Genomic DNA, 27,141 nt, shown 5'->3' with positions numbered 1-27,141 from the left:
AGCCTTCCTGGACCATCCTAGGGGAAGCGAGCTCTCTCTCCATGGGCCTCCATCTGCTGTGCACCTGCCCCAGCGACGGCCATCCAAAAAACAGACCCTGCTGCCAGGTCAGACAGAGATGTCCCAAGGGCAGTAGCTCCTTTCCAAAGCAGAGCCCCCAACCGGAGCATCCACTCCCCGGCGCTTTCGCTTTGGGACACATTTGAAAACACTGTGTACTTTCTCCATCCAGAGCATCTTCACACGGGAGGAGGGGGCAGGGTGGGCCGGGGAAACAGGGGTCTCCCCACAGGCAACTAACCGAGCCTCCCGCACCCCAGGCTCTTTGGGACGGCCCCTGCCCCCCCTCTGCGGTTCCCAAAGTGGCTTCGGGGTACGTCTCCTGGCCTCTAGGTTGTCAGACCCTGCCAACACCCCTTCTCACTCTTGGGAAAGTCCATGCAGTTCTTTTTGCATAATATAGACACAATCAGAAACATAATTTTATTTTAAAAGATAATTGCCTTGTAGGGTCTGTTGTTTGCTTAGGGATAATCTGTCAGGTTTTCTACATGCCGCTTGGTGTCACCAGGGGCGGTGATGCACCGTCCGTTAAGGATGTCTACACAGGCGCGCTTTGGCCCCGGATCTAAGCCTCCCGCGGCACTTTCTAATGCGGTTCTGTCCGGCTGTTGCGGATCCATCACTTTTGCTGATCCGACTTCCTCGCCGCTGAAAGGTGAAACTGGCGCAGGAGTAGCTACGGGACCCCTCAGCGACATTACATTTCTCCAATCACTGGCTAAATTCTCCAGGTGGCACTTTTAGGACTCGGCAGTGAAAATACACGGCTTGGAGTAGTCACACCCCCTCGCAGGTCCCGCCCACTGCGCCCCCACCCGCTCCACGTGCACCCGGGAGCGCACAGACGCGCACGCGCACAGACGCGCGCGCCGCAGGCCGGCTGGCACTGACCTGTCTGGAGACGATGAGTTTCCCCAGCGGCATGGGGGCTCCGTTTTCTGTCGCTATCCTCTTTAAGGTGGCGATGGCCTTCTCCTGGTTCCCAGACAGCACATCGTACCTGGCGCTCTCCGGCAGCCACTGTGGGGACAGGAGACCCAGGCGTGGCTGGTTAGGGCGGAAGGGAAGGCCGGGTTCCAGCCACACACTCTCACCTGTGTGTGGAGTCTTTAAGGGTGGGGGCGCTGGAGCCACAGGTCTGGCTTCAGATCCTGGCTCTGCCGTTGATTATATTGGCTGTGTGCCCTTGAGCAATTACATGACCTCTCTGTGCCTCCATTTCCTCATCCATCAAATGGGGACAATAATATGTCCTACCTCTTAGGGTTGTTGAGAGGATTGAAGGGGATAATCCAGAGTGCTTAGCACAGTGCCTAGAATGGGTTAATGTGCTCATTGTTGTTGCCTTGCTATTACTATTATTTTGTGCTGCTGTCAGAGTTCTGGGTGAAGGTCGAATTAAATTAACCCTGCCACTCTCGCCGTCATCGGAAATCTTACCCCCATCTCTCAAGACATTATACCCCACCTGTGCTCAGCATCACCTTGCAGACTCAGTCTGAGCCAAAAAGAAATCAGATGGACCTTTCGGCCCAATAGAGTCCCATCCCCAAGTGACTCGATAAATCTATTTCTGTAAAACAAAGCAACAACAATCTGTTAAATAGCAGGTATGTTAGAAAGAGCATGAGACTTGGAGTCAGAAGATGTGGTTCAAATTCTGTTGTTTATTTGCTGTGTGGGCTCTGATAAGTCAATCAACCTCTCTGGGCCTCAGTTTCCTCATCAGTAAAATGAGAATGTAGCAGAGATTGCTAACGTCCATTAACATTCGTGCTTCCCTTTCCGTAGTATAGAGTTGTCCTTGAACATGGCTGCCCAGGCGGGAACTACATTTCCCAGCTCCTCTTGCAGCTAGGTGAGGTCATGTGACATGCTTTCACCAATGGCATAGGCGCAGAATATTCCGGGCCAAGGTATTTAACAAGTGAGTGTGTGTCTCCGTCTGCCCTTCCCCAGTCTGCATGAAGAAGACTTCAAAGTCTCAGAGGATGGCAGAGCTGCAAGCTGGAAGGAACCTGGGTCTCCCACACAGGAGCACTCCCTCTGGCCTGTTATGTGAGTGAGAACTAAATTCCTATTGTGTTTAGTTACTGAATGTGTGGACTTTATTTGCAGGAGCTGGTGTCATCCTAATTAATACAGGGTTCACCATAGTCCTACCTGATACAGTCATTGGGAGGAATAAATATGATAATGCATAGACAGAGACTAGCACAGAGCCTGCTACTCAGTTATGCTCAGTAGTTATCAATACCTATGGTCACTGCCCAGAACGATTATGTTATTTACCATAGACGAGGCCTACCCACCTACTGGTTTACTTTGGGGCCCACTGGCTATAAAGGGTTTCAGTTGTGTGGTCTACACATGAAACGATGTGTGTGGTGTGATCTTGCTGGGGGATGTAGTTTACATAGAACTAAGATGGAGAGATTGTTTGAGCTCCTGGATCCAGCCATGCCTGAAGCTGGATCTTTAATCCTCTGTCATGTGTCTATCTCTCTTTTACTCAAGCCAGTTTGAACTGGATGTTTGTCACTTGCAACTTAAGGGTCCCAGCTATTCCACATACAATCACCTTTCCTGTAGATTTTGCAGTGGTGGGGCCAAGGTATACCCTTATCCTCTGCTATATCCCTAAAGAACATCCCAGGAGTGTCTGTCTGGAGGAAACCCAACACCCCATCCTGGGTCTACCCCAGGCCGTGTTCCTTTGTCTCGTTTCATGATTAAAAAAATAATCTTAGGGGGCCTGCCCAGTGGCGCAGTGGTTAAGTGTGCACGTTCCACTTTGGTGGCCCGGGCTGCGCCGGTTCGGATCCCGGGTGCGGACATGGCACCACTTGGCATGCCATGCTGTAGTAGGCGTCCCACATATAAAGTAGAGGCAGATGGGCACGGATGTTAGCTCAGGGCCAATCTTCCTCAGCAAAAAGAGGAGGATTGGCAGCAGTTAGCTCAGGGCTAATCTTCCGCAAAAAAATTAATTAATTAATTAAATAAAAATAATCTTAAAAAATGTGACTTTGGTGCCCTCCTCCACCCGCTCCCCACCAAAATACAGAGAACAGCAGGAGGCCAAGTGCAAAGCCCGAGCTCTCTTAAAAGATACCTACGAAACACAGGACAGCAAAGAGGAGGAGCGGGACAGCCGAGAGGATGAGCAGCCAGCGCCAGCCCAGGCTGGGCATCACAAACACAGCCAGGACGACCTCAAACACCGTCCCGATGGCCCAGAAGACCTGGCATGGGAGAACGGGCGTCAGTGATGGGGGCAGCGTGGTCAACACAGAGAGCAATTTCAGGGTGATTGGGGACAAGGCTGTCGATGGGGATCAGGGTCCTTGGGGTCAGCAAGGTCGGAATGGGCATGACTTTTCCCGTGGTCCACGTGGTTGGGCCAGAGTCTTCACATGGTCCATCTCCCGAGGGTGCCATCACACTGTGTAATATTTGTGTGGCGCCCACCAGACTGTGCGGTAAGGGAGCTCTGGTTAAGGAGATGAATAGGATCCATATCATGTGAGGTCAATATGCTAGTGGACACATCGGTTTTGGTCTCCTGACATCCATCTCCCTTGCCGAACCCTGCCCCTGTGTCCTTCGCCAGAATTGCCTCTTCCCTGCGGGGCTGAATCGCGTCTGTTTCCTCTCCGAGTCCCTCTCCCTCCTTTCCCACCTTGCTCTTTGTGTGGACTGTGTCCACAGCCTGTGCTCTGGCTTCCCGCTGGGGGCAGCCACTGGGGAGCCCCAGAGGAGAAGAGAGAGAGGGAGGCAGGGAGGAAAAGCTGTTCTGCAGCTTATTCCTCTGGCTCCCTCTCTGCAGGGCGGTCCTGGGCTGGCCGCATCCCCCCCGTTGAAGGTCACAGCTCCCAGCCACCAGCCAGGCCACATCGCTCTCTCTCCCTCCCCCTGCCCCTGCAGGCCTGGGATGGTAACTCTCCTGCAGGAACTTTGTAAATAGCCCCTTTTAATGAAACCCTCTTCAGATCGTCCTGGTTTGAGTATGCAGTTTCCCGCTGCAGCGTGAACCTACAACTATCGTCCATTTCAAAACGTGGTCCTTCAGCTACCCTAGCAGTTCTGGGGTCCTGGGGTCTGGGGTCCCCAAGAACCCTCCTTAAATCCCCTTTTGCGTAAATTAACCACAGTCCATTTCTGTTGCTGACAATCAGGGTGACAGTCAGAATGTCTAACTCATGCCACATTGACCAGTCAGAATGGACGCTGGACCCTGGTCGTACACTCCCTCCAATGTGCCTGGAGTTAACTCTTTACTTGATGGATCATGGGGAGCTCTAGGGGTCCTAAGAGAGGACACGGTGTCAGGTGACCAGTGGAAGTCAGGGTTCAGGATCAGCTGGCACAGACGGATATATCTCAATATTTAGATAGCTGGTTCATCAATACCCGTGGGGACCAGCTGACTCCATCCTGATCGGTCAGAGGTGGACGCTGTCAGGAAGGCTGTGGGGTCAACGTGATCAATATTGTCATGGTGACTAAGGAGTTCAGGGGCATCCACTGTGGACCTCGGTGTCCGGCAGGGACAAATGAACGTTACTGCCGCTGCATGGAGGAGGGGCCACTGGGCAGCTGCGTATCTGCCAGACTGTGGTTGGAGATGGGTCTCAGGACCCTGGCAGAAGGAGTCTTGAGAGGGACTGGCTGGACAGAGAGAGTGTTAAGGCAGCGTCACATAAGACACGAGTGGTCCTGGGTACAAATGGGGGAGGGTGATGATAGGGGCAGGGAGCAGGAGTTCGGGCCACTCAAGCTGCACCATGCAGCACCCTCTCTCAGATGAAAGCCAGGTCAAGAAGAACGTACCGCCCACCTGCCACCATTTTTTTAAAGGGATGGCAGATTGAATTTTCTTTTCAGTTGAAGAACTTGCCCATAATGCGAAACAACTATGTCGGAATCAATGTAACTGATCTGTTGAAGTCTTTGCATACTGAGTCTGTTACATTTTTCTTAAACCTTTCCCTTATTCTGAGGCTCAGGACACCTGAGAGCTGCCTGCCCGGAGAATGAGCGCTCTCCAGAAGCCCCGACCTCCTTCCTTACCTCAATCAGCAAGATGCACTTAGCTCTGGCTTTCATGGGAAGGAACTCGGCGTACAGCGTGACCCTGCGAAAGTGAAAGACAGAAAGGGGGTTACGGTCAGCACTGAGCGGGAACATTGCTAAAGCTTTCTGCAGTTCTGGGCCAACGCTCCTCCAAGGGTGGTCTGTGGACCACTGACATCAGGATTTCCGGGGATAACGGCTCAATATGCAGATGCCCAGGCCCCACTCCAGGCCTTCAGAAAGAGGTCTCAGGGGTGGGTCCGTGGCATCTGCATTTTTAACTGACTCCCCATGTGATTCTCGAATTTAGTAACGGCTGCTGTTACTTCCCCACAACCCAGTGAGTCCAGGGGAAAATAGGGTGGCGGTTTGATGGGCAACTTCAAGCTAGAACAGTTCCTCAGGTTTTCTCTCTTGCTCAAGTCTCCAATAGTCTCAGAGGAAGGGCTTTCCCTTCTGTCGCACGCCCCTCATCCTGGGTCCATCTGATGTCTCCCTGTGACCAGACGCAGGCCATGTTTTCCTGGCCGGAACCCCACAGAAACGATGCTGAACTCTTCCCAGTGCCTCACGTCGGGGACGTGGTGTCAATCCCTCCTGTCACTGGTGATGCCAGCTTCCATCACTGATCCAGCTGTCTGACAGACATCTCCACTCCGGCATGATCGTTTTTCCATTTGTGATTAATGAGTACTTCCGGGGGGAGCATTCAGAGATTATGCCAATATCCTGTTCCCCACAGAACCTCTCGTCACCAGCTTGAGCATCCCATGCGTTGACTATTTCTGCCTCAATCAACCACCACTATGATGGTGACAAACGGTATTTTCTATTTCCATAATTCTTTCTACGTTTATTAGTTGATATTCTAGTGTAAGGAAGAGACTTCCTTTCTTCTCCCCTTTATCTGTCCATTCCTCTAATCAGTACACACTTGTGGATTCCTATTTTATTTCATGGTTTGTAATCCATCACTGCCATTATTCTTTCGATGCTCCGACTGTCCCATGTCTGGACAGTTTGGAAATCTTTCCATATTAATAACATAGATCCACCACATCATTTCTGAACAGCTGCAGCCCTGTTGACGAATAGATTGTTTCTATTTCCTGTTTTTGCAACCTGTGCCACAAGAAACATGTTTTCCTGTAACTGTGGTGCCCCGCATTTGACCGTTATTTGTAGCCAGTGCATTATGAAGACGAGCTGCTTGTCCTTCGCCCAGAGTGTGGTGATCATTACAATCACACTGAAGAATAAAAGAATGAGCGGTGAAGAATTAGCGATGATGAGAAGCAGCTGATACTGGCGTAAATAAATTCCCACGGCAACTAATTGCCTTTACAGCACTTGGCAATTAGAGATTTGCCATGTGCATCACATGCTTGGAAAGAAATGACCTGTGAGCTCCATCTGGCATTTCTGCTTGATCTCCGGGGAAGGAGCAGTGCCAACAACAGGTTTGTGAGCTAGGTCATTGGAGACCGATCTGAAGAACCTTCTGAGGCAGGTTTCAAGGTAGGACAGGCGGGCAGCTGGCTGGGTGTTAATCTTCAAGAGCGGCTAAGACACAGCTCGGGTGCCAGTTAAGGCAGCTTTCCATCTCAGCATCTTGGGGAGGTGGCGTTTCTGCTGAAGTCCACAGCGCCCTCTACTGGAACCAATAAGCCATCTACCTGGGTGCCAGCCGGGACATTGTTTATTTTTGTGAGGCGATGCGCACAATTAGAGGTGATTATCATTTTTTTTGGTGCTTATTTGCATTTTCTAAATTTCCTAAAGCAAAAAATGTATTGTTTGTAATGATAAAAATAAAGTTAAATTTAACTGCCTTGCTTGAATTAAAGTCTCTCTCTTCCTTCTTGATGCTCCACCGCAGACAGAAAATGTAATTATTTGGCATCCTAAATGTGATTCCTCTTTCCTGCCTTAATTAAAGGGTCGGGAACCTGCTCACACCCACCAGTCCTGCATTCCCAGAATCATCTCCAAATCAGAACCACGGACCCAGCGGATTAACGATTTACCAGGACCTTCCGACTCGACAAGCTCAGAAGGCTTTCACAATATTTGTTCAAACGTAAGAGCGTCAGCATCAGCCAGACTGGACGTGAACGCAGTTTCTCCATGTGGTAGACGGTTTGCAGAAGCTGCCCCCTTGTTTTCTCTCCCTGTGTCGACGCTCCCTTGCCCGGTGACTTAGGATCTCACTCCACCCAGAGTCTCGTTCCCTGTCCCTTGACTCTGGGCCTTGCAACTTGCTTTGATCAATAGAATGTTGTAGAAGTGATGTTGTGCCCGCTCCAAGCCTGCACCTCAAGAGGCTTTGTGGCTTCTGCTTGCTCTCTTGGAGCCCTGCCCAGGTGCCCTGGGACCAGGTGGCCGGGTCTAGCCCACTGGAGGAAGAGCGGCGTGTGGAGCATGGGTGAGACCGTGTGGCCGTGCTAGACCAGCCAGTTGACTAAAGATGCATGAGTAAGTCCCACTAAGACCAGAACAGCCAAACTGTCCAACCGTAGAATCGTGGGTTAAATAAATCATTGTTTGAAGCCATAAGGGTTGGGGTGGGTTTGTTACAAAGCAAAAGGTCACTCTGCACTCCACTTAATGACCATCTGACCTTAAGCAAGTCATTTATGACCTCTGAGCCCGTTTTCTCATCTGTAAAATGGGGATAGTAAGGTGGTTCAATGGACTAGGTGAGGTAGTGTGAAGACAGCACTCAGCACGGCACCTAGTGCTCAGTAAGCACTAAGTGGACACTATGATCATCATCACTATTAATACTACTTTTGTTGTTGTCACCGGAACCAATGTGAACCCCTACTTTGGGGGAAGGAAGAAAGAAAAGAAGGAAGGGAGGAAGAGAAGGAGGGACACAGAAAGGCAATAGCTGGACCCCTGATTTACATAATTTGTATTTATACTAAAACTTCAGAATACGTTATGAGGACTTCTGATTGTTGAGCTTTTAAAAATTATACAGTAGAAGCTGATTCGTGGTGAGGTCGTTCAATGGGGCAAAGCTATTCTATATGAATGGAAACTCTTAGTTACAGAAAAATACCTTCGACTAAATGTTTCAAATAATGAACTTAAGAGCTATTTTTATAACTAGATAGGAACATTGCATAACCAAGACATGAGTATTTTTATGTAAATGGCTTGCGTGGAAGTGCCGGGGAGCCAGCGGCTCTCTGGGGGGCTAAATGTTTCTTCTGTAATTTTGTTTGTGGTTTGTATCCTCTCTCCTTATGGAAAAAAGAGCTACAGAGCGGAGGGGGTAAGAGAATATGTTTGGAGGGTCAAATGATATTTAAATCTCAACTCTGCCATTTACTAGCTGTGTGACCTTGGGCGTGTTACTCAACTTCTTTAAAGCCTCAGTTTTCTTACCTGTCAAATGGAGATAACAGTATCTATGTCCTCAGGTTTTGTGAGTTTTAAAATGGTCACGTGTATAAAGCGCATGGTCCAGAGGCTGGAATGTAGTAACAGCTCAAGAAACAGACAGAAGGGCTACGGTGGGGTTCAAGAAATGAACAGCTAAGCTAGGGAGGTGTGAGATTTTGTGTGTGGGAGGAGGGGGCAGGCAGGCCAGCTGAAGACCCTCATGACATAAAGGTAGGGAACAAAGGCCCTCCTGGCTGCTCTGCGTCCTTTACTTTCTTCCTCTGGTGTCCTGTCCGCTCTCCGTGAAGATCTCTCCCCTTTGCAGTTTTAAGAGCTGTCTTTTCTCCGCTCTAGTTACTCTGCCATTGCGATGCCATCTGCTTACAATTTTCCAAAGCTTCCTCAAAATGCCTGGTCCTCTGATGGCCCACTTCTTGCTTTCCAGCACTGTCAACGATTTATTCTATTTCTTATACCTTTTATGTCATTGCCAGAAAATCTGGAGGAAGAAGTAGACAATAGCACTTGTCTTGCCACCACCCTGAACAAGGATCACGGTGGCCATTCAGAATGCTTAGCTCCTCTTCCTTCCTTCCTATGGGAACAAACTCCAGGTGGCTGCTGGAAGGGTGGTTCTGCTGTCGTCTGCCTGAGCATCTCTGGGAAAGGAATTTGATGTGTACTTCCAGCCACTAGGGCAAACCTGTCCCCTGTCAATGAACGGCTCATGAATGGGGCAGTGGCTGTGTCTGCACGGATTCCTGGAGTCGGGCCAGAAGTGCAGCGGGTTGGCCACAAGCCCCTGCCAGCCCAGATTTATGGGCTTGGCTTAATGGTCTCTGCTTCAAGCTCCAGTGGTTTTTGAGCCCATCCCAGATCCAGGAGCAGATGTCATGCTTACTCTGCAGAGCCCGAGAGGGATCAGTAATGAGTGAGGGAGGGAAGGACGGAGGAGAATGGAGAGCCACTCGCTGGCCTTCCAGACGCTAAGTGGCAGTAAGAGCCTGGGGATTGGTTCCTGTGTTAAAGCCACGTGGTCACAGCCCCTCCCCTGCCCACCTGTCCTTTCCACGATCACAGACTGAGTCCGTCGTCCATCACACGGATGCCTGAGCTTCTGACCAAAGCCTTCGTGCTGACGTTTGTCAAGCGCTCTGCCAGGCTCCATCCTGGGCACTGCACATATGTTGTCATTTAATATTCTAAGGGACTTCAAGAGGTAGGTATGTTAGCACCCCCATTTTAGAGGTGAAGAAACTGAGGTGTAGAAAGATTTAGTGCCTTGCCTAAGGTCACACAGAGATTAGGTGACAGAGCCAAGATTCGAACCCAGGTAATCCGATGTCAGAGTCTCACCACACTGCTTCTAGATCAGCCCTCCCAGTCTGCCCCGGTCGCGACACTCACAGGCTCAAGGGGTCAGTCACTGGACTGTCAACCCTTGGGGAGCAGGGACTACAGCGGCACAACGCCCAGATCCTCGCCCGCCAAGGCCGCTTTTGCTATTTCTCCTGCCGAAGAGCCAATCTGCCTGTACAGGGACCAACGCAGAGACCCCAGGACGAAACCATCCCCTGGCATCAGTGGCAGGTTGTTTACAATGGACTCCTTCCATTTTGGAAGGAGCAGTGGTTCATCCTGACTGGAATTGGCACATATTCTGGGTGTTGGTTTTCCTCTCCTGCCTTCAGGGTCTCAGGCAGCCATTACCCGAGAGCATTCAGGGTATTTGACCTCTGACACGGGACCCTGCACAACAGTGCATGGGACCAAGGGAGCCGAGCTATATAACAAAGGAGATGCAGCAATGGGCATAGGACCATGGAATCCACTGGTCCCATCGCACGCCATGCTACTCTGAGCTGCTGGCCCGAGAGAGTGTTGAACAGCCTTTTGAAGATGCTGTGGGGGTGTCACCCCTGTGAGGAAGGGGTGCTGTCTTCCAGGACACCATACACACTGAAATCAATGACCATTATATGGTGCTGTGTAGAAAGGACATATCGGTCTGAAAATCAAAGGGTTGAGTAGGAGTGGCGTTCATGTCATCATTCCCAGTGACCCACTTGGGGGAATTTGTGTTTCCTCCATCCTTCAACTTCCAGGCTCTGTGGGTCTAGAGGTCTTGGTTGCCAGAATGGGCATGCTTCCCCCAGGGGACACAGCAAGAGTGCAATTAGACTTTAAGCAACACCTGCCACATGTGACTTTGGGTTCCTCGTGTCAAAAAATGAGCAGGCAAGAAAGAGAGTGAGCATTCTGTCTGAGGAATCGATCCTGAGCATCAGGAGGTGGTCAGGCTACTGCTATCTAATGGGGCACCAAGGTCGCACAGTGGACATCGCTTGGCAGTCCTCTGCCCAGTACTGGTGTTAAATGGACAAGCAGCAGCAACGGCCTGAGAAGGGCATGGTGACCAGGCAGCCCCGTGCGTGGAATCTAGGTCACCCTGTCAGGTAAACCATCTCGATCAGCAGAAGTGCTAGCCAAGGGTGAAGGGGTTCTGGAAGGGGAAGCAGAGGAGGGAGATAATCCATATGGGTGAACTTTTATGAAGCAAGTGCATCCAAGAGGTGCAAGGGGCGGGCGGTAGCGGATGCTGCGACACACCACCTGGACTCAGCCTTCAGGACCGAGGCACACCGTCCTTCTGGAATGAGCAGCAGTGTGACCTGCTAAGAGCTCATAGCTGAGTCCCCTGCACGCTCCTTGGCCAAGGTCATGCTCCCACCTGGAGGGCAGCCCACATGCAATGTGGCTGATGCGAGAGTACAAAGGTCCAGCCCCCAGGCCTCATTCTGGAACAGCCCCAAAAGGCCATCCCAGCTTCTGGAACCCCTATGGGACCAGCGGAGGCCTCTGTCACAATTGGTTCACGACTCAGCTTCTCCCTCTGCCCGTTCATGCTTTTCTCGCTCCCTTCCAGGTGTTGATCCCCAAAACCATTTGCACACAAATCCCTATCTCAGAGTCTGTCTCCCAGGACCCCAACCCATAAGAGGGACCGTGTCTGGTTGCTCACTGCTGTATCCCCAGCACCGAGCACAGGCCTGTGCCATAGCAAGTGCTCGAGAATATTGGTTGAGTGAACAAAGAAACTGGAAGGGAACTACCTGGTCCTTGTGCAAAATTTCCATAAACTATTCCAATAGGATTTCTTACCTCCAACTCATCCTACCCACCATTGCTAGATTAATACTTCTAAAATACCTCCCCTGCTCAAGAACTCTCAGTGGCTCCCCACTGCCTATAGACAATCCCTTTGGCGTGGCATTCAAGGCCTTTAACAAGCTTGCCTTGGTCTATCTGTCCAACGTCAGCTTTCAATTCTCATATTGCAGCCTGACAAGGTAGCCAAACTGGACATTAGCCTCCCTCAGACTCAGCCACAGCTTCCTCTTTTCATGTAGATCCTTTCCTACGAAACGCCCCACATCTTCCCCATCCCCCTTCCGGGTCTTTCTAAATCCTTTACGTCCTTAATAGCAAGGCAGTAAAACGCAAAGGTTTGATCCCAAGCTCTGGAGTTAGAGGATCTGGGTTCAGATTCCAGCCCTGCTTTCTGCTAGTTGTGTCACCTGGGCCAAGTTACTTTACCTCTCTGTGCCTCAGTTTCTTTACCTGTCAAATGGGATTAATAATAAGATTTACCTCATTGGGAAATTTGGGGGATTAAATAAGATGATCTGGGGTACTCGTTTAGAACAGCACCTGCTTCTCAGCAAACGCTACATACTGGGTGTTCATCCTCCTCCTTAAGGGTGGGGTCAACACACTTTTTTCCAGAAAGGGCCAGATAGTAAATATTTCAGGCTTTGCAAGTCTGAGTCTCTCCTGAGACCACCCGACTCTGCTGCCGTGGCATGAAACAGGCACAGAGAATAGTAAATGAACGGCGAGGTTGTGTTCCGATAAAACTTTATTTACACAACCAGTCGGCAGGTCAGAATCGGCCCACGTGTCATCACCTGCCAATCTCCGCTTTAGGATTCGCCAGGAGAGAGGGGCTTCTTCCTACAACTTCGACTCCTCTCAGCACCTCCACAACAGCAACGACAAAATGACACTCGGCTGGCACGTGGTGAGCCCCAACCCCTGCCTCGTGCTCAGGCTAGAGGAGGGCGAGAGCGCGCGGCGGAGACGAGCACGGATGTTGCAGGCGGACACATTCAGGCTCTTAGTTCCACCCACACACTGCGAGACTTGGGCGAATGACTCTGCCCACCGGGTCTCAGTTTCCTCCACTGTGGAGCAGAGATTACACTAATTCGCTAACACACCTTTCCCGGGGCTGCTATGATGGGTCAAAGAGAAATGTTCCATCCGTGCTACATCTATTATTTTTGTTATTATTTCCCATTTACGATCTTCCAGCTAATGTGTTGCTTTTGCCTTTGTTAGTCATTGCGATACTGATAACGATGCTATTCTCTGGCTACGTCAAGGCTCCTTGACACCAGAAGCCTGGTGGAGCCGTCTTTGCATCTCCCTGAGGCCATGAACACAGCTGACCTGCTCTGGCTGGATGGCCAGAGCCGGCGATTTACTTACGACTGGGGGACCCCTCCGATCCCGAAGCCCACCAGGCCCCGGAGCACCAGGATCCAGCTGTACACGGGCGCGAAGGCACTGAGGACGCCATAGTACAGGGTCCACAGCACGCTGATTTTCAGCCCCTGCAGAGAAGAAAGACATCAAGTCACAAGGCTTCTCAGCACCTCCGGGTCACGTGGCCCCTGCACATGTTTAAAGTCACCAACAGGGTCGTGTTAAAGGGTAGCCCCCACAGCCAAGGGGATGCCAGGGTTCTCTGTGTGGGTGTTGCCAATCCCAGGGGATGTGCAGGAAAATCGCTGGGAAGTCGCGGTTGTCCCAGTGATTGGCATTTCGTAGACAGGGTCCAGAGATGTTAGATGACCCACAGGCATGAGATCCAATAAAAACTTGTCCTGCGTCCTGCTCCATCTCGAATTGAACTTCCCACTCAACTGTCAGGCAGCCGAAAACTCCGTTTATGATTCTCTGCATGTAGGCCTTCAGTCAATTTTACATATAAACAGGATTTTTTTTTTTTAAAGACTGGCACCTGTGCTAACAACTGTTGCCAATATTTTTTTTTCCTGCTTTATCTCTCCCAACCCCCCGTGTACACAGTTGTATATCTTAGTTGCAGGTCCTTCTGGTTGTGGGATGTGGGACGCCGCCTCAACATGGCCTGATGAGCAGTGCCATGTCCGCGCCCAGGATCCGAACCCTGGGCCGCCGTCGCGGAGCGCGCGAACTTAACCACTCAGCCACAGAGCCGGCCCCTAAACAGGATTTTTGAGGGGTATAGTTTAAATACACACGATTTTTCAGGAATGCAACTTCCAGGTCAATCAAAAGAAAATCGTACTTTGTTTCATCCAGAACTTTACAAAATTGTTCATCATTTCAGCAAACCATGTTGCCAATGGCAATGCTGCGCGTGGTGTTTGAGTCAGGGAGTGAGAACTTCAACGTCCATCTGCATTCACAGGGCTTCTGTGGGTATCTATGAATAGACTGATCTGAACCTTATTGCAAAATGTCAAATATATAGAAAAAGCATCAAGAATATTCCATTAAATCCAAGCTTATTTATAATCGGGGCAAATATTAACGACTTCCTTTTATGATCTCAGCAGAGTTGTGTGTGAATATTTGCATATTGAAAATAAATCTTGTTTTATGAATTGCCTCCTTTTAAAAATTCTCCATTTCATAGTTAGGACGTTATAACTGAGTTCTTTTTTAAATTATGTGCATGTCTAGGTTATTTTATCTTTGAAATTGTTTCTGGATAATGAGGGGCATTATTAAATATTTTTGTAACTTTTTTTTTAAACAAAGGGGACATTGTATTTGATGGGGTTGAGAACCACTGAGGGACACAGTGCTGGCAAGATAAACATGGTGCATGTTCTTAGTGTTAATTCCCCTTAGAGACTGGGAAAAAAGTAAGGGGGAACATAATTTAAAGTATCACTTTTATATGGCAACCAACACGAGACCTATTATGGAGTAGAATGTCAATTTCACGTGAATTTCAGATTGCGACATGAGGTCCCGGCACCTCTCTTTGGAGCCACCCTCCCACATCTCCAGGGTTGAATTCACTCACCAGACCCCCTGGGGCCACTTCGATGCAGGGGAGGGGTGGGCGTGTGAAGGTATGATTTTAGCTTCCAAATCTTAAACTGAGTTAAAAGGACTAGAGAGGAAATTTGCAGGTCTACCAGATGAGGTCAGGTCTTTTGGAAAATGATTTTAGGTGGTAGAGAGAACATTTTAAATAACTTTGCATCATCTCATAAGAAAGTTATTTCTTTTTCATTTCAATCTTCATTCTTCTGCTCCAAGAGAAAATATCTGTGTAGTACCAGTCTGTCTTTAAGGCCTTTTTAAAACAACTAGGAATCTCTCTTTGTACCAGAGAGGGCAGTGGGGCAACCATACCAGCTAGAATTTAACAACATTGTACTGTTTTCGTTGTATTTCTTTTTGCGGACATTTTCTCCTAAGGGCAATTGTTACTGATCTCCCATTTAAGACTCTCTATGAAGTTTCCTTTTCCAAAACGAGGCATTTAAAGTTAAAAAAAAAAAGTTGATATAAAGAAAGTCATTAAGCATATAAGAGAACAAGGGACAGGAAGGATTAAAGTCTAGGAAACCCTGGATCTATTGCAATAATAAAGCGGCAACATTTCTGCAGCCCTAAACCCACGGCTATGAAATTGGTACCCACCACACATCTACTTAATTCCTTGCTTTTGGCTGAAACTAACCTAGTAGAGATTTTCTTCCTCGGAGCCCAAGGAGTCTTGAATCAGAAACAGGACATCATTAGCAGCAGAAAAAATAGAAGCAGAGAAGGAGACGAAGCAGGAGGAGGGGAAGTGGGGAGAAGAGGGTGCCCAGGCTGGGGCGTGGCCGCTGAGCTTCCCCCGGGGCTGCCTGAGACCTGTGTTAGCTGGGTGAGGTCACCCGTGACCGCATGCCAGGCAGCAAAGGCAGGCATGCTGACCTGTCCTGTTGGGTCACAGTGCAGCTGGCTCTGCATTTGCCCACTGATGCCAGGGCTTTCCAGCTGCCCAGAAAATGAGGACTCAGCAACCATTTGTAAGTAAGGTCACGGCTATTGCAAAGGCACGGGCATTGCCAGCAAGCCCCATCTAAGCGCTGCTTGGGGACTCTGCAGAAATGTCCTTTGGGCTTCTCACTAACTACACTTGTCGTTCTGCCCAACATCTGTCCTGCCTTTAAGATTGTTAGCCCCTCCCTTCCTTCTTTCCTTCCATATTTATTTATTGAGCATCCCCTGTATGCCAGGCTTTAGAGATGGATGTATAGCCATTATACGTTCATTAATTTGCTCATTCAACAATAAGCATGTATTGAGTGCCTGCTGTATGCCAGACACTAGAGAACTGATATATATTATTCATTCATTCATTCAACATACATGCATTGAACATCTTGGGTGTGCCCAGCACTACAGGTACTGATATGTATCATTCATTAATTCACTCATTTGTTCACTCTGTATGTATTGAGTACCTGTTGTATACCTGGCAGTTGAGGTACTAATATATATTATTCATTCATTCATCCATTCACTACGCATCTATTGAATGCCTGCTGTTTGCTAGGTACTCAGCTTTGTCCTGGGCTACGGCAGGCAACATGACAGCCAGAGTCTCTGACTTCGTGGAACTTTCATTTGCATTTTTAAATCGCGCTCACATCATTACACCGGATCCCCACAGTGGCATGTGGAATTAAGTTGTTATTTTCATTTCCACTTTACAAATCAGCACAGCTGATCGAAGTAGTTGAGTGATTTGTTTAAGATCAGCTGAGTCAAAACTGGAGCCAGGATTTCCAACCCCAAATGCCATACTTTGAACGAGCCACTCCCCTCTGCCAGGGCCCCTGATGGCTCTCCATTACCTCTGGCAGCCAACATACGTGCATGACGCAGGTGTCACGCAGCAAGGACAGGTGGGCCCGTGTGAACGGAAGTGGACTTGCCCTTGTCAGCCTCTACTCTGCTCTACCCAAAAGTTACCACCACAGAATGTGGATCGCAGGCTGCCAAACAATTCAGCTTAAAAAAAAACAAACCCATAGCTTTTTATTTTTATGCAAAATATGTCACTTTTGAAATGGAGGCAACTGATTCAAAATCCTATAAAGCATTGTATGGGATAAATAAAACACAGCCGTGGGCCAGGTTTGGCTCAGGGCTCACCAGTTTGCAACCTGCAGGCTGGAAGGCTTCCAGCTCCTGCTTCAAGAAGCTGACAGTCTTGCTGCCTCCTGGGTGCCAGACCTGCAACCCCAAGAGGAGCGGGCCCATATCATCATCGGGAGCATCACTCAGGCACCTGCGGGGCCGTCTGACTCAGCCCCCTGGTATTCTCCAGTCAGGCTCAAGTCCAAGGAAAACAGTCCCAGGGCAAGGGGACCCAGGATCTTCAAAATATTGCGATGAGAGGCCTTGTGCCTGCCAGCTACCTTCCCTTCCTCCTTACAGATGACACGGACCTATAGCCATTGACCTAGATAGTGACCTGACCATCTTCTGAAGTTTTTTCCCCTGAATTCCAACCAATAACAGTTACCACTGACCGCAGACTAACCATGCATCCGTAAATACTATCCCAAGTGCATGACATCCATTTTCTTATTTAATTCTCCAACAGCCCTATGAGCTCCTACTTTTATCAACCCTACTGTGCAGATGGGGAAACTGAGGCTCAGAGAGACGAAGCAACTTGCCCAAGGTTACCTTGCCCGACGGGGGGCAATGGGCTATGAACCCAATGTCCCAGTGTGTATGTCCATCCCTACAAGGCCGCCTCCCCCCAGCTGCCCTTTCTTTCTGTAGCTGCCACAAGCCCTAGAAGCTGTAGAAACTTCTGCAGGAATCGAAGTGGCCCACCGAGTCCTAACCCCATCTGTGACTGCCCTGCAAAGTCAGGCAGCGGACGCCCTCACAGAAACCTCCCAGCTGGGCGAAGGCAGATCAAGGAGCTGAGAGGAGATGCTCCGCGCTTGCCAGAGCTCTCCAGCTGCCCGGCTCGCCCGCTGTTTCTGGAGGAGCTCTGGGCAAGCCTCGTCATTGGCTCCTCATGCCCCTCCCTGTGGCTGGGCCAGAATGCCACGCTGGGCAGGAGGAGGCTCTGGATCCGGGGGCTCTTTCTCTCCTCTCTCTCCGGTCGTGCCAGCCTTATGTTGGCTGCGGAATTTAGCAGCTGGTCTGGAGAGCAGGAAGAGCGCTCTATAGGCAGCCCCCAAGCTCCACCTATTTGGGATTGATGAATGTCCTACTGATCAACTGAATTCTGGGGGATCAATCAGTTACGTCTCCCAGCAGCCAAGGTCAGGGTGAAGGATGTGGACTCGGGAGCCAGACACACCACATTTTAATACCGGCATTGCCATTTATGGGCACCATGAGCTTGGCAAATGATAGAAATAAAAATGGACATTTATGCAAAGCTTCCCCTGTGCCAAGAGCTTTCTGTACAAGGACTCATTTGCTCCTTGTAACAGCCCAGTGGGAGAGACTATTATGATCCCGTTTACAGATGAAGACACTGAGGCACAGAGAGGTTGAGTAACTTGCCCAAAGTCACGCAGCCAATTAGTGAAGGAGCTGGGATTTGAACCCAAGTGGTCTGGCCTCGGAGCTGATGCTTTTCGCAATGATCTTATGTTAATGTTGCATTTGTCTAGCTGAACCCCTCAGGTAAATACTGAAATCAGGGCGGGGCAGTCCCAGGCAATGCAGCGAGACGAGGAAGAATGAGCTCCAGTACTGTTCAAACATTGCTTCGTTTATTGAGCCAACACATCCTCATTTATTGAGCATCTCTGATTCGAGCCACTAGCATCACGGTTAAGACGGGCCTAGACTTAGAAGGAGTGAGACCTGGCTCTGTGTCAGACAAGCTGTGTGGCCTCGGGCAAGCTGCCCGCTCTTTGTGCCTCAGTTTCCTCTTCTGTAAAATCAGAGTAATAATAGTACCTACTTCGGTGGTTTTGAAGGGGTGGGTGAGCTAATGCATGGGTCATGCCTGGTACCGTGACTGCCATGCGAGGCGCTGTTGCATTTTCGGTCCACGGCATGCTGGTTGTGGCGGACCTTGCCTGTTACCCACCCAGCGTCCCTATGCTCTTCTTCCTTCCTGACAGAATTCTAAGTTTGTTTAGATATCCACTCCATTCCCAGCTCCAGGAGTAGATTTTTATTAGTCTAAGCCAACAGTTCTCAAAATGTGGTCCCCGGACCAGCAGCATCAGCATCCCCTGGCAACTTGTTAGAAATGCCATCATTGCAATGGCAGCTCACATGCGTCCTGTGCCTGTGATGCAGCCAGCGTCATATAAAGTCATTCACACCCATGATCTTGATTCACCCTCCCTTGTAGATTCTCCAATGGAGAACCCTCCCATGTTATTTTCTTCTTTAGACATATGAGGAAATTAATACTCAGAGAGGTCAATTCACTTTCCCAAGGTCACACAGCGAGGAGTGGCAGAGCCAAGAGTGAGCCCAGGTCCACCTGACTTCAGAGCCTCAGAACATAACCACGACACCCCCCCGCCTCTGGAGAAACTGCAGGCTGATGAGGAGAGCCCACGAAAGAGAAGGGTAAAGCTGTCAGGGAGCGCAACAGCTCCGAATGTGCACAAATGGAGTGGCGGTTTTTCCTGAGCCAGGCACAGAACCAAGGGAAGCTCGCCTGGGTCTGTAAAGCCTTTCTCCCGAAAGCCCCAGGCTGGTAGATGGGGGGCTGTAGCTTCACACACCGAAAGAGTCAGAGTCCAAGCGCAGTCTAACGAAACCAGAGCAACACAAAATACAAAGGGGACCCTCCAAGCCGTGAAATAACAAATAAAACAGTAAGAGCACAAGGTGGCTCCAGACCTGTCAGCTCCCTTTTTGTTTGCAAACCCATTTCACATCATATCTTAGGCTGGGCTTCCCCAAAAGCAGACCCTGAGACAAGGATTCTAATCCAAATGGTTCATTTAGCTGGAGATCCCAGGAGGGGCGGGGAAGGCAGACAATTCAGGGCGCCTCAATGAGCGGGCTCCCACGGTGGGCCCCGGGGCACCATCTTGCTGGATGGAGAGATGGTCCACTTTAGAGGAAGACAGACAATGTCTGTCTCTACCACCACTGGGCTGGCCCCAGCCTTGGGTAAGGGGCTGGTGAGGGCCAAAGGGATGGGGTGGGTGCCCCCTCCTCCACACTCTGAAATGCACGTGCTTGGGACCCACTGGGAATGTGTGATTTCAAGGGTCCACAGTGGCCTCAGAGCGATGTCTTCTCCCTGCTGGTCAACCTCCCTCCTAATTAGGCCTCCCACGTGCTCGAGCGGCACAGACTCTGCTACCCGTGAACACGAGCCCAGAGAAACCCAGGGGACATGCGCTTAGGGGAGGTCGCCTTACTGTTTTCCTGCCGTACTGGTCGGAGATGTTTCCCCAGAGGGTGGAGCTGGACATCATGCCGACAAAGACCACCTGTGGGTGGAAAGACAGTTTCTGTTAGACAGTGACGTAGAGCATCTCAGAGAAAGGGACCGATGGATTGAACCTGTGACGTCACACCCTAGTAATAAGAACAAGGCAGCATTCACTGAGATCCTGCTAAGGCGCAAACCCATTCTAAGTGCTTTGTGTTACCGTTTAAGCCTCACGACAATCCTATGGGGTGGATGCTATGATTATCCCCATTTTACAGATGAGGACACTGAGGCTCAGAGAGGGTCAGTCACTCGGCCCGAGGGACACAGGTGCAGGTGGTGTAGCCTGGGCTGGAATCAGCCCATCTGACCACGGAGCTAGCATTTTACCAATTTTTCACCACGCCAAAGAAGTCTTGTCCTATTGCTAAGAAAGTATCAAAGGTTGCAAGGTAGAGTTTGAAGGGTAGACAAAACAGGAGACAGGAGGCTGGGATGGGAACTGGACGCTGTTAGTAAGAGAAGGCATTCACGAACCCTCAGCGTCCACACGGACTCTTGCTGAGAACAGGTTAGGGGCCACCTGGTCACTGTCCCTCTCTCCCTTCCTCAACAGACTCTCCCCCACCTCTCTGCCCCCGTCCTCCTGGTGCAGCTCACAGTGGATTGCTTTGAGGTGACGCCCTTCAGGATGACGTCCTTCAAAAGGGACACCAGTGACACGGTTACAAATCCTTTTGCAAGTCACTCATTTCTAATTCCTTTTTATTATTTTATTATGATTTATGATTTATTAATTCCTTTTAATTATTTTAATCAAAGGAGAGCCTAATCAAGCTGTCAGTAAATTAGATCACTAAAAATGATTTTTCATAAGTAACTGCTGTGTGCATGTTGGTTTATAACCTGGAAGTTGTTGAAAAAGTCAAGTGGCATTAGTTTATTGAATTATAATCCAACTCCTTCAGTTCCCCTAAAACTTTCTATTTGTGAACAAAGCTTTTCATAGTCACATCCATTCAGTAAAAGTGAAAAATGGGGATAGAACTGATGCTGAGCCCTGACTCATTTTGGCAACAAGTGATCATTCAAGAATATGTGGCATAAGTGGGACACACTCCATACTGCTTGTTAAGAGTACATTCTGATAAAACTTACTTATGTTTAACAATTATTTATCAAAATTAATTACATCTTATTGTTTTGATCTATTGAGTATTACTAAAAATTATAATGATGGCTCAGTGCAGGAGAAAATTTTTGATACTTAGAGACTTATGAAATGAAAAGCAATAATTGAAAATTTATCTACTTTATCCCAGAAAATGATGATAGGGTGGTAAATGAAATACTGTGAAGCATAGTAAAACACTACATTTAGATAAGAGGATATGGAGAAAGGGAGTGGAAATACCAGTCCAAGATGAGAACAAGACAGGGCATAATTCCCAAATTCTTCAGAAGGGCTCATGCATGTTATTTTAAACAGAGGATGGTAGATATCCAATAAGTATTTCATTTCCAATGGACATATTTTAGAAAGTGATATGAAATTTTATTTAAATTTCTTATATTTCAATACACTGGAAATTATATAATGTGCAACCTACCATTTAAAAACATTTAAAGTCCATTTTAAAACTTGGGGCTTGCACAATTCTTTTCTAGATTACCTAGAACAAAGTGTTGGAGAGTACTGTCTTGGGGTAAAGTGTTGCCTTAGTCACACACTAAGTGACATCCTTTCATCCTGAGAGGGTTAATCATCTCGCAAACACGCGTCTTCCCCATTCTCTCTCCCGCTAAGGGAGAGATGAAGGCACGGTGGAGCACTAGTCCTATATCACAGTAATTACGGTAATCTCCCACAGGCTTTCCTGTGACAACAATGACCGTCCTTCTTCCCGTCTTTACCGACATTATGCAGTTAAAACAACTCCTGCAGTCCTTTAACTTGTCCACAGAAAACTTGGCCATGGAACTTCACGGCTTTCCCTAGCCCCCCAGTCCAAACTTTCCGCCAGAAGGAAGTAGTCCAGGGCAGTGGCTGGGAACAGGCTCTGAGTCTGCAGAGCTGGATTTCAGCGGGGACTCTGCCTCTTACAGGCTGTGTGAGCTTGGGTGAGTCGTTGCACCTCTCTGAGCCCTGGATGCCTCCTCTGTAGAAATGGAAGTAATAACAGCTCCTCTTTCACAGGCCGAGAGGGTTGAAGAGGTGATGAATGCAAAACCCTTAGCACAGGGCCTGGAGCATCGTGAGCTCAGTCAACCGTGGTCGTTATGAGCCAACGAAGAGACCAGCAAGGCCCTTCATTGTGACCATACAGACCTGCGGTTACCCTTTCGGGGGTGCCAGGGGGAGAGGCAGAAGGAAGAAATGCCGTTGACTCACCTCCCACCGTGTGCCAGGCACTGTGTGTATCCTGTTGTCTATACTCAGAAAAACATGGCTTGTCACCTGCTTTTTGCGGGTGACGAAATAGAGCTGTAAAGTGCCTCACTCAAGGCCACACGTCTATGAGGTGATTAGACCACGTAAATACCCGTGTATGTGCCTACGGAACTCCTCCCACTGAGCTACACGACCTTTTTGCCAATATCAGACCAGGCCTGATTGCTAAAGACACTCAGCCCATTCCAGAACACTTATCCATAGAAAAACAGCATTCTGGGAGGTGTTCCTAGTTAGCAAGGACTCTGCCACTAGCTAGGCTGTGTGACCTTTCATGAGTGACTTCACCTCTCTGTGCCTCCTTTTTCCTCAGCTAATAATAGCATCCACCTCAGCGGGTTGTGAGGCTTAAAGAGCACAATGTAGGGGCTGGCCCCGTGGCCGAGTGGTTAAGTTCGTGAGCTCCGCTGCAGGCGGCCCAGTGTTTCGTTGGTTCGAATCCTGGGTGCGGACATGGCGCTGCTCATCGGACCGCGCTGAGGCGGCGTCCCACATGCCACAGCTGGAAGAACCCACAACGAAGAATACACAACTATGTACCGGGGGGCTTTGGGGAGAAAAAGGAAAAAAATAAAATCTTTAAAAAAAAAAAAAAAAAAAAAGAGCACAATGTATATTATGACTGTATTGTATACATCATATATAGTGAAGCCCTTTGCGCAGTCAGTGCTCCATAAATATTAGCTTTTGCGTGTATCATTATTGTCATCCTCTTACCCAGCCTGGCCATTCCTTTCTCTTTTAGAAGGTTGCTGCTGAACGCCCCGTAACAAAAATTGAGGGTTCTGCCTCACTCTCCTTCAAGCCTTAATTCCAGGGAGCAGTGGCTCCCTACCGTTTATGGACCATCTACTATAGATCAGACATTCTGTGGTTTCTCATCCTCAAATCACACTCGTGTGGGGGGAAGTGGCATCTCCTTTCTGCCGTCAAGATAAGCCAGGCTTATAAGGTTTAAGTGCTATGCCCAGGTGGGCTCCAGCCTCTAGCAATGGAGCCCAACGTCTGAGACCCCCAGGTAGCTGGACCCCTGCATGGAGTAAAGTGGGCTGCAAACCTGCCAGGATAGGTGGAGTAGGGAAGGGAGCGAAGAAAGTTCAGGTCCTGGTGTTTTCATCCGGGGCTTAATTATTTTCTGCTGAGCCCTCGGCAGCAGCAGGGGGAGGGGGACACCCCACAGGAGACCCCAAGGGACCAGAAGTGTGCGCAACAGGAGAGAACTGCTGGGCTGCCTACCGAGGTCAGCAACGCAACCTGCCAGCTGGGGAGCCGCCACTCACAGTGCAGCTGCGGCGCCAGGATGCTGAGGATCATCATTTCCATGGCATCGGCCATCTGCGGGGAGGAAGCAAACGTCAGGAGGCCGGGATGCTGCCTGGGGCCGGGGACCCCTGGGCCCTCGCTGAGACCACGACCCCAGAGAGAGCGTGTAGAAAGCCCCTCTTCTACTGCCTGCTGAGTGCCCCACCACACCTGAAAACACACTGACTCCAGGGGTCAAAACAGCGTGGGACCAGGCGGGAATCGACAAACAGGCTTTGACATTCTGTGTGTGTGTGTGTGTGTGTTGCATGTTTAAAAACGTAAGGGCACTCCCCAAACGAAGTAGGAAAGCATCATATTTCTAAAATCCGAGGAAAATATTTTTATGGAAGTCAAGAGACAAGGATCAATGAGAGTCTAGTTGGTCTTTGGTTTACAGGTCATTGTTCACATAGAACTGTCAGTATATTTAAAACAAGTGCGACCTTTTAACATATTAAAACATATTAGGAAGCTCTGGCAATTAAACATCCTGGTACCTTCGTGGGACTAGACAGACAGAACCACGGGACAGAAATGAGAGTCCAGAAGGAGACCCATGTGGCCGTGGGACTGTTGTGGACGATATAGGTGGCCTTTCAAAATGGTGGGGAAATGAGGTGCGGAAATTGACGATCCATTTAGAAAAAGATGTGGTGTGGTCACGGCCTCGCACCCACAAAAATCCGTTTCAGTAGCATTAAAAGTCTACATGCGTTCTTTGCTCTAGGCAGCTTAGAGAATTTTGACAAGAGAGCAAGAGCCTCTCGAAGCAGAAGGCGTGTTTTCATCTGTGCATGTTTGTCTGGGGAGAGCTCCACAGATGACATCCTAATTCCATAGTAACCCTGAGCCCCAGAGGGTTGAGGATCACTTAATCAGCCAGAAGCTTCAACTCCTTGTTGAGGGCAGTCGCCAAACGCACCCGGCTCCCGCAAGCACAGACTTTCCTCATCACCAGGGTCACTCAACATAGACTTTGTTCATTCAAGCACAGGGTCTATGTGGAGGGAACTGCGTCCTTCCCTGTAGCCCATGGAAACCCAGTTGAGCACCATGATGGGGGTTCCTTGGAGACTGAAGGTGAGGTCACTGCCCCCAGGAATACTTGCCCAAGCCAAGCCGGTGAGAACAGACAGCTTCCATTGGAATTTTCCAAAGCCAATGGCTTCCACCGCATCTTCCACCATGAAAGTATCTGGGAAGGAGAAAGGGGGAGGGGAGGAAGGAGTTAGGGCATCTTAGCGTTGTCCTAGTGTGTCCTAGAACTTAGCCTAGAAAAACATTCCAGCAAGTATGAAGAGATAACTTGCTACAAAGCCCACTGCAACATTGTTTACAAAAGGGAAAACTGGAAAACCCAGAATGTCTACCAATAGGGAATTGGTTAAATAAATTATTTTATATATTATACATAAATTTTTATATGTCCACTTTATGAAATACAGCTCAACTGTTAAAAAGAATGTGCAGGGGCTGGCCCAGTGGCGCAGAGGTTAAGTTTGCACGTTCCACTTTGGCGGCCCGGGGTTCACTGGTTCAGATCCTGGGTGCGGACATGGCACTGCTTGGCACGCCATGCTGTGGTAAGCGTCCCACATATAAAGTAGAGGAAGATGGGCAGGGATGTTAGCTCAGGGCCAATCTTCTTCAGCAAAAAGAGGAGGATTGGCAGCAATTAGCTCAAAATTACCAATTACCTCAAAAAAAAACAAAAAAAAGAATGCGCAGATGTAGAAAGATGCATACAACATATTGTTAATTAATTTTTTAAAGCAAAGCAAGATGGACCAAGAGAAATAAGATAAGGGCCAGCCCGGTGGTATAGTAGTTAGGTTTGCATGCTGCGCTTCAGTGGCCCAGGGTTCACAGGTTCGGATCCTGGGCACGGACACCGCTCATCAAGCCATGCTGTAGCAGCATCCCACATACAAAATAGAGGAAGGTTGTCACAGATGTTAGCTCAGGGCCAATCATCCTCACCAAGAAAAAAAAAAAGAAGTAAGATTAAGTGTCCACAAACTGTTAACAGGGTTCTCTTTGGGAACAGCACTCACTTTCCTACTTTTTACATTTCTACATCTGAATGCTTTCCAAATAAACGTGTTATTTGTATGCTCAGAAAAAAACAAGGATCTAAATTATAAGCTCATAAGTGTTTGGAAAAATACTAAAAGACTAAACACATGGTGGTATGGTGGATCGGCTCTTGTCACAGCACTGCTGGAAAAACTGGTAAAATGGGAATAAAGTCTGGGATTTAGCACACAGCATTGCACCAGTATGGTTCATTTCTTAGTTTGACAAATGTACTGGGGTTAGGTAAGAGATTGACATCAGGGAAGCTGCAGGAAGGGTATGTGGGAATTCTCTGTACTATTTTTGCAACTTTTCTGTAAATCTAAAACGATTCCAAAATAAAAAGTTAATTAAAAAATAAAAATACAAAAGGAGTGTGCTGGGCGGCCTTCTGTATGCTGCCCCTGAGGATGTCATCAGCCACTGCCAGGAGTTGTCATCTTTTTGGAATGTCAATCATGGGTCTCTTCTGCCATTCATAATTTTCTCCAGAAGTTTGAGCTGGTGTTTGTCACACCAGACGGTTCTGGTTTCTTCCAGCAAAAATATTGAGGAGAAGGCGGAGTGAGCCTTACAACATCATCGATAACGAGAACCGTAATAATAATAATATGATGGTGCATTTATTGAGAGCCAGGCACTGCGCTAAGAGCTCAGTGTGCACTCTCTCATTTAGTCCCTGTCAAAACTGTTAGTTAAGGCCTAGTCGCAGCCCCAGTGCACAGAGGAGGACACGGACTTGCCCAGTGTCACACAGCTGGCACACTGTGGAATAAAGCCACTGCTCTAGCCACTGCCCACCCCTCCAGTCACCGCCTCCCTGGGTCTGTCAGCAACAGACCTTGGGTTCAATTAATCCTCTCCCATGCTGGGAATCTGGGGCCTTCAGGAATGCATGGCATGTTCTAGTCCATAAGCATCGTGTGGTGAGGGGAGACCGAGAGGCGGTCCCCCCAGGGCACTGCCTCAGGTCTCTTGTTGACCAGCTCTACTCAGAGGCAGCACAAGGTCATGAGTAAGTACGTGGGCTCTGAGGTCAGATCGCCCGGGTGTAAATCCAGCTAATTTCTAGCTGTGTGACCCTGGGCAAGATACTTAACCTTTCTGTGCTTCAGTTTCCTCTTCTGCAAAATGGGGGAGATGATTTTAATAGTTCCAGTTGGAACTGTTGTGAAGATTAAATGGGTAATAAGTGTAAAGTGCTTAGGACAATGCCTGGCACGGAGTAAGTCCTCGGCCAATGTCAGCTGCTCCCTTCACTATTGTTGTCATC

General features: G+C 49.0%; 1 protein-coding gene across 1 annotated transcript in view; it reads right to left on the bottom strand.

Annotated features, from left to right (window-relative positions):
• Positions 1–27,141, bottom strand: part of SVOP (SV2 related protein) — a 65,479-nt gene that overhangs the window by 18,763 nt on the left and 19,575 nt on the right. Inside the window, exons 3-9 of the mRNA XM_001496966.6 lie at positions 24,902–24,987; positions 23,724–23,822; positions 20,022–20,093; positions 13,084–13,208; positions 5,137–5,200; positions 3,183–3,308; positions 955–1,083 (exon numbers count right to left, since the gene is read on the bottom strand). Coding sequence (XP_001497016.3) covers positions 955–1,083; positions 3,183–3,308; positions 5,137–5,200; positions 13,084–13,208; positions 20,022–20,093; positions 23,724–23,822; positions 24,902–24,987 — 701 coding nt within the window. The remainder of the gene's footprint in view (positions 1–954; positions 1,084–3,182; positions 3,309–5,136; positions 5,201–13,083; positions 13,209–20,021; positions 20,094–23,723; positions 23,823–24,901; positions 24,988–27,141) is intronic.

Source organism: Equus caballus, chromosome 8 (genome assembly GCF_041296265.1).
Source record: "Equus caballus isolate H_3958 breed thoroughbred chromosome 8, TB-T2T, whole genome shotgun sequence".
NCBI lineage: Eukaryota > Metazoa > Chordata > Mammalia > Perissodactyla > Equidae > Equus > Equus caballus.
This window is presented reverse-complemented; position numbering and strand designations above follow the sequence as displayed.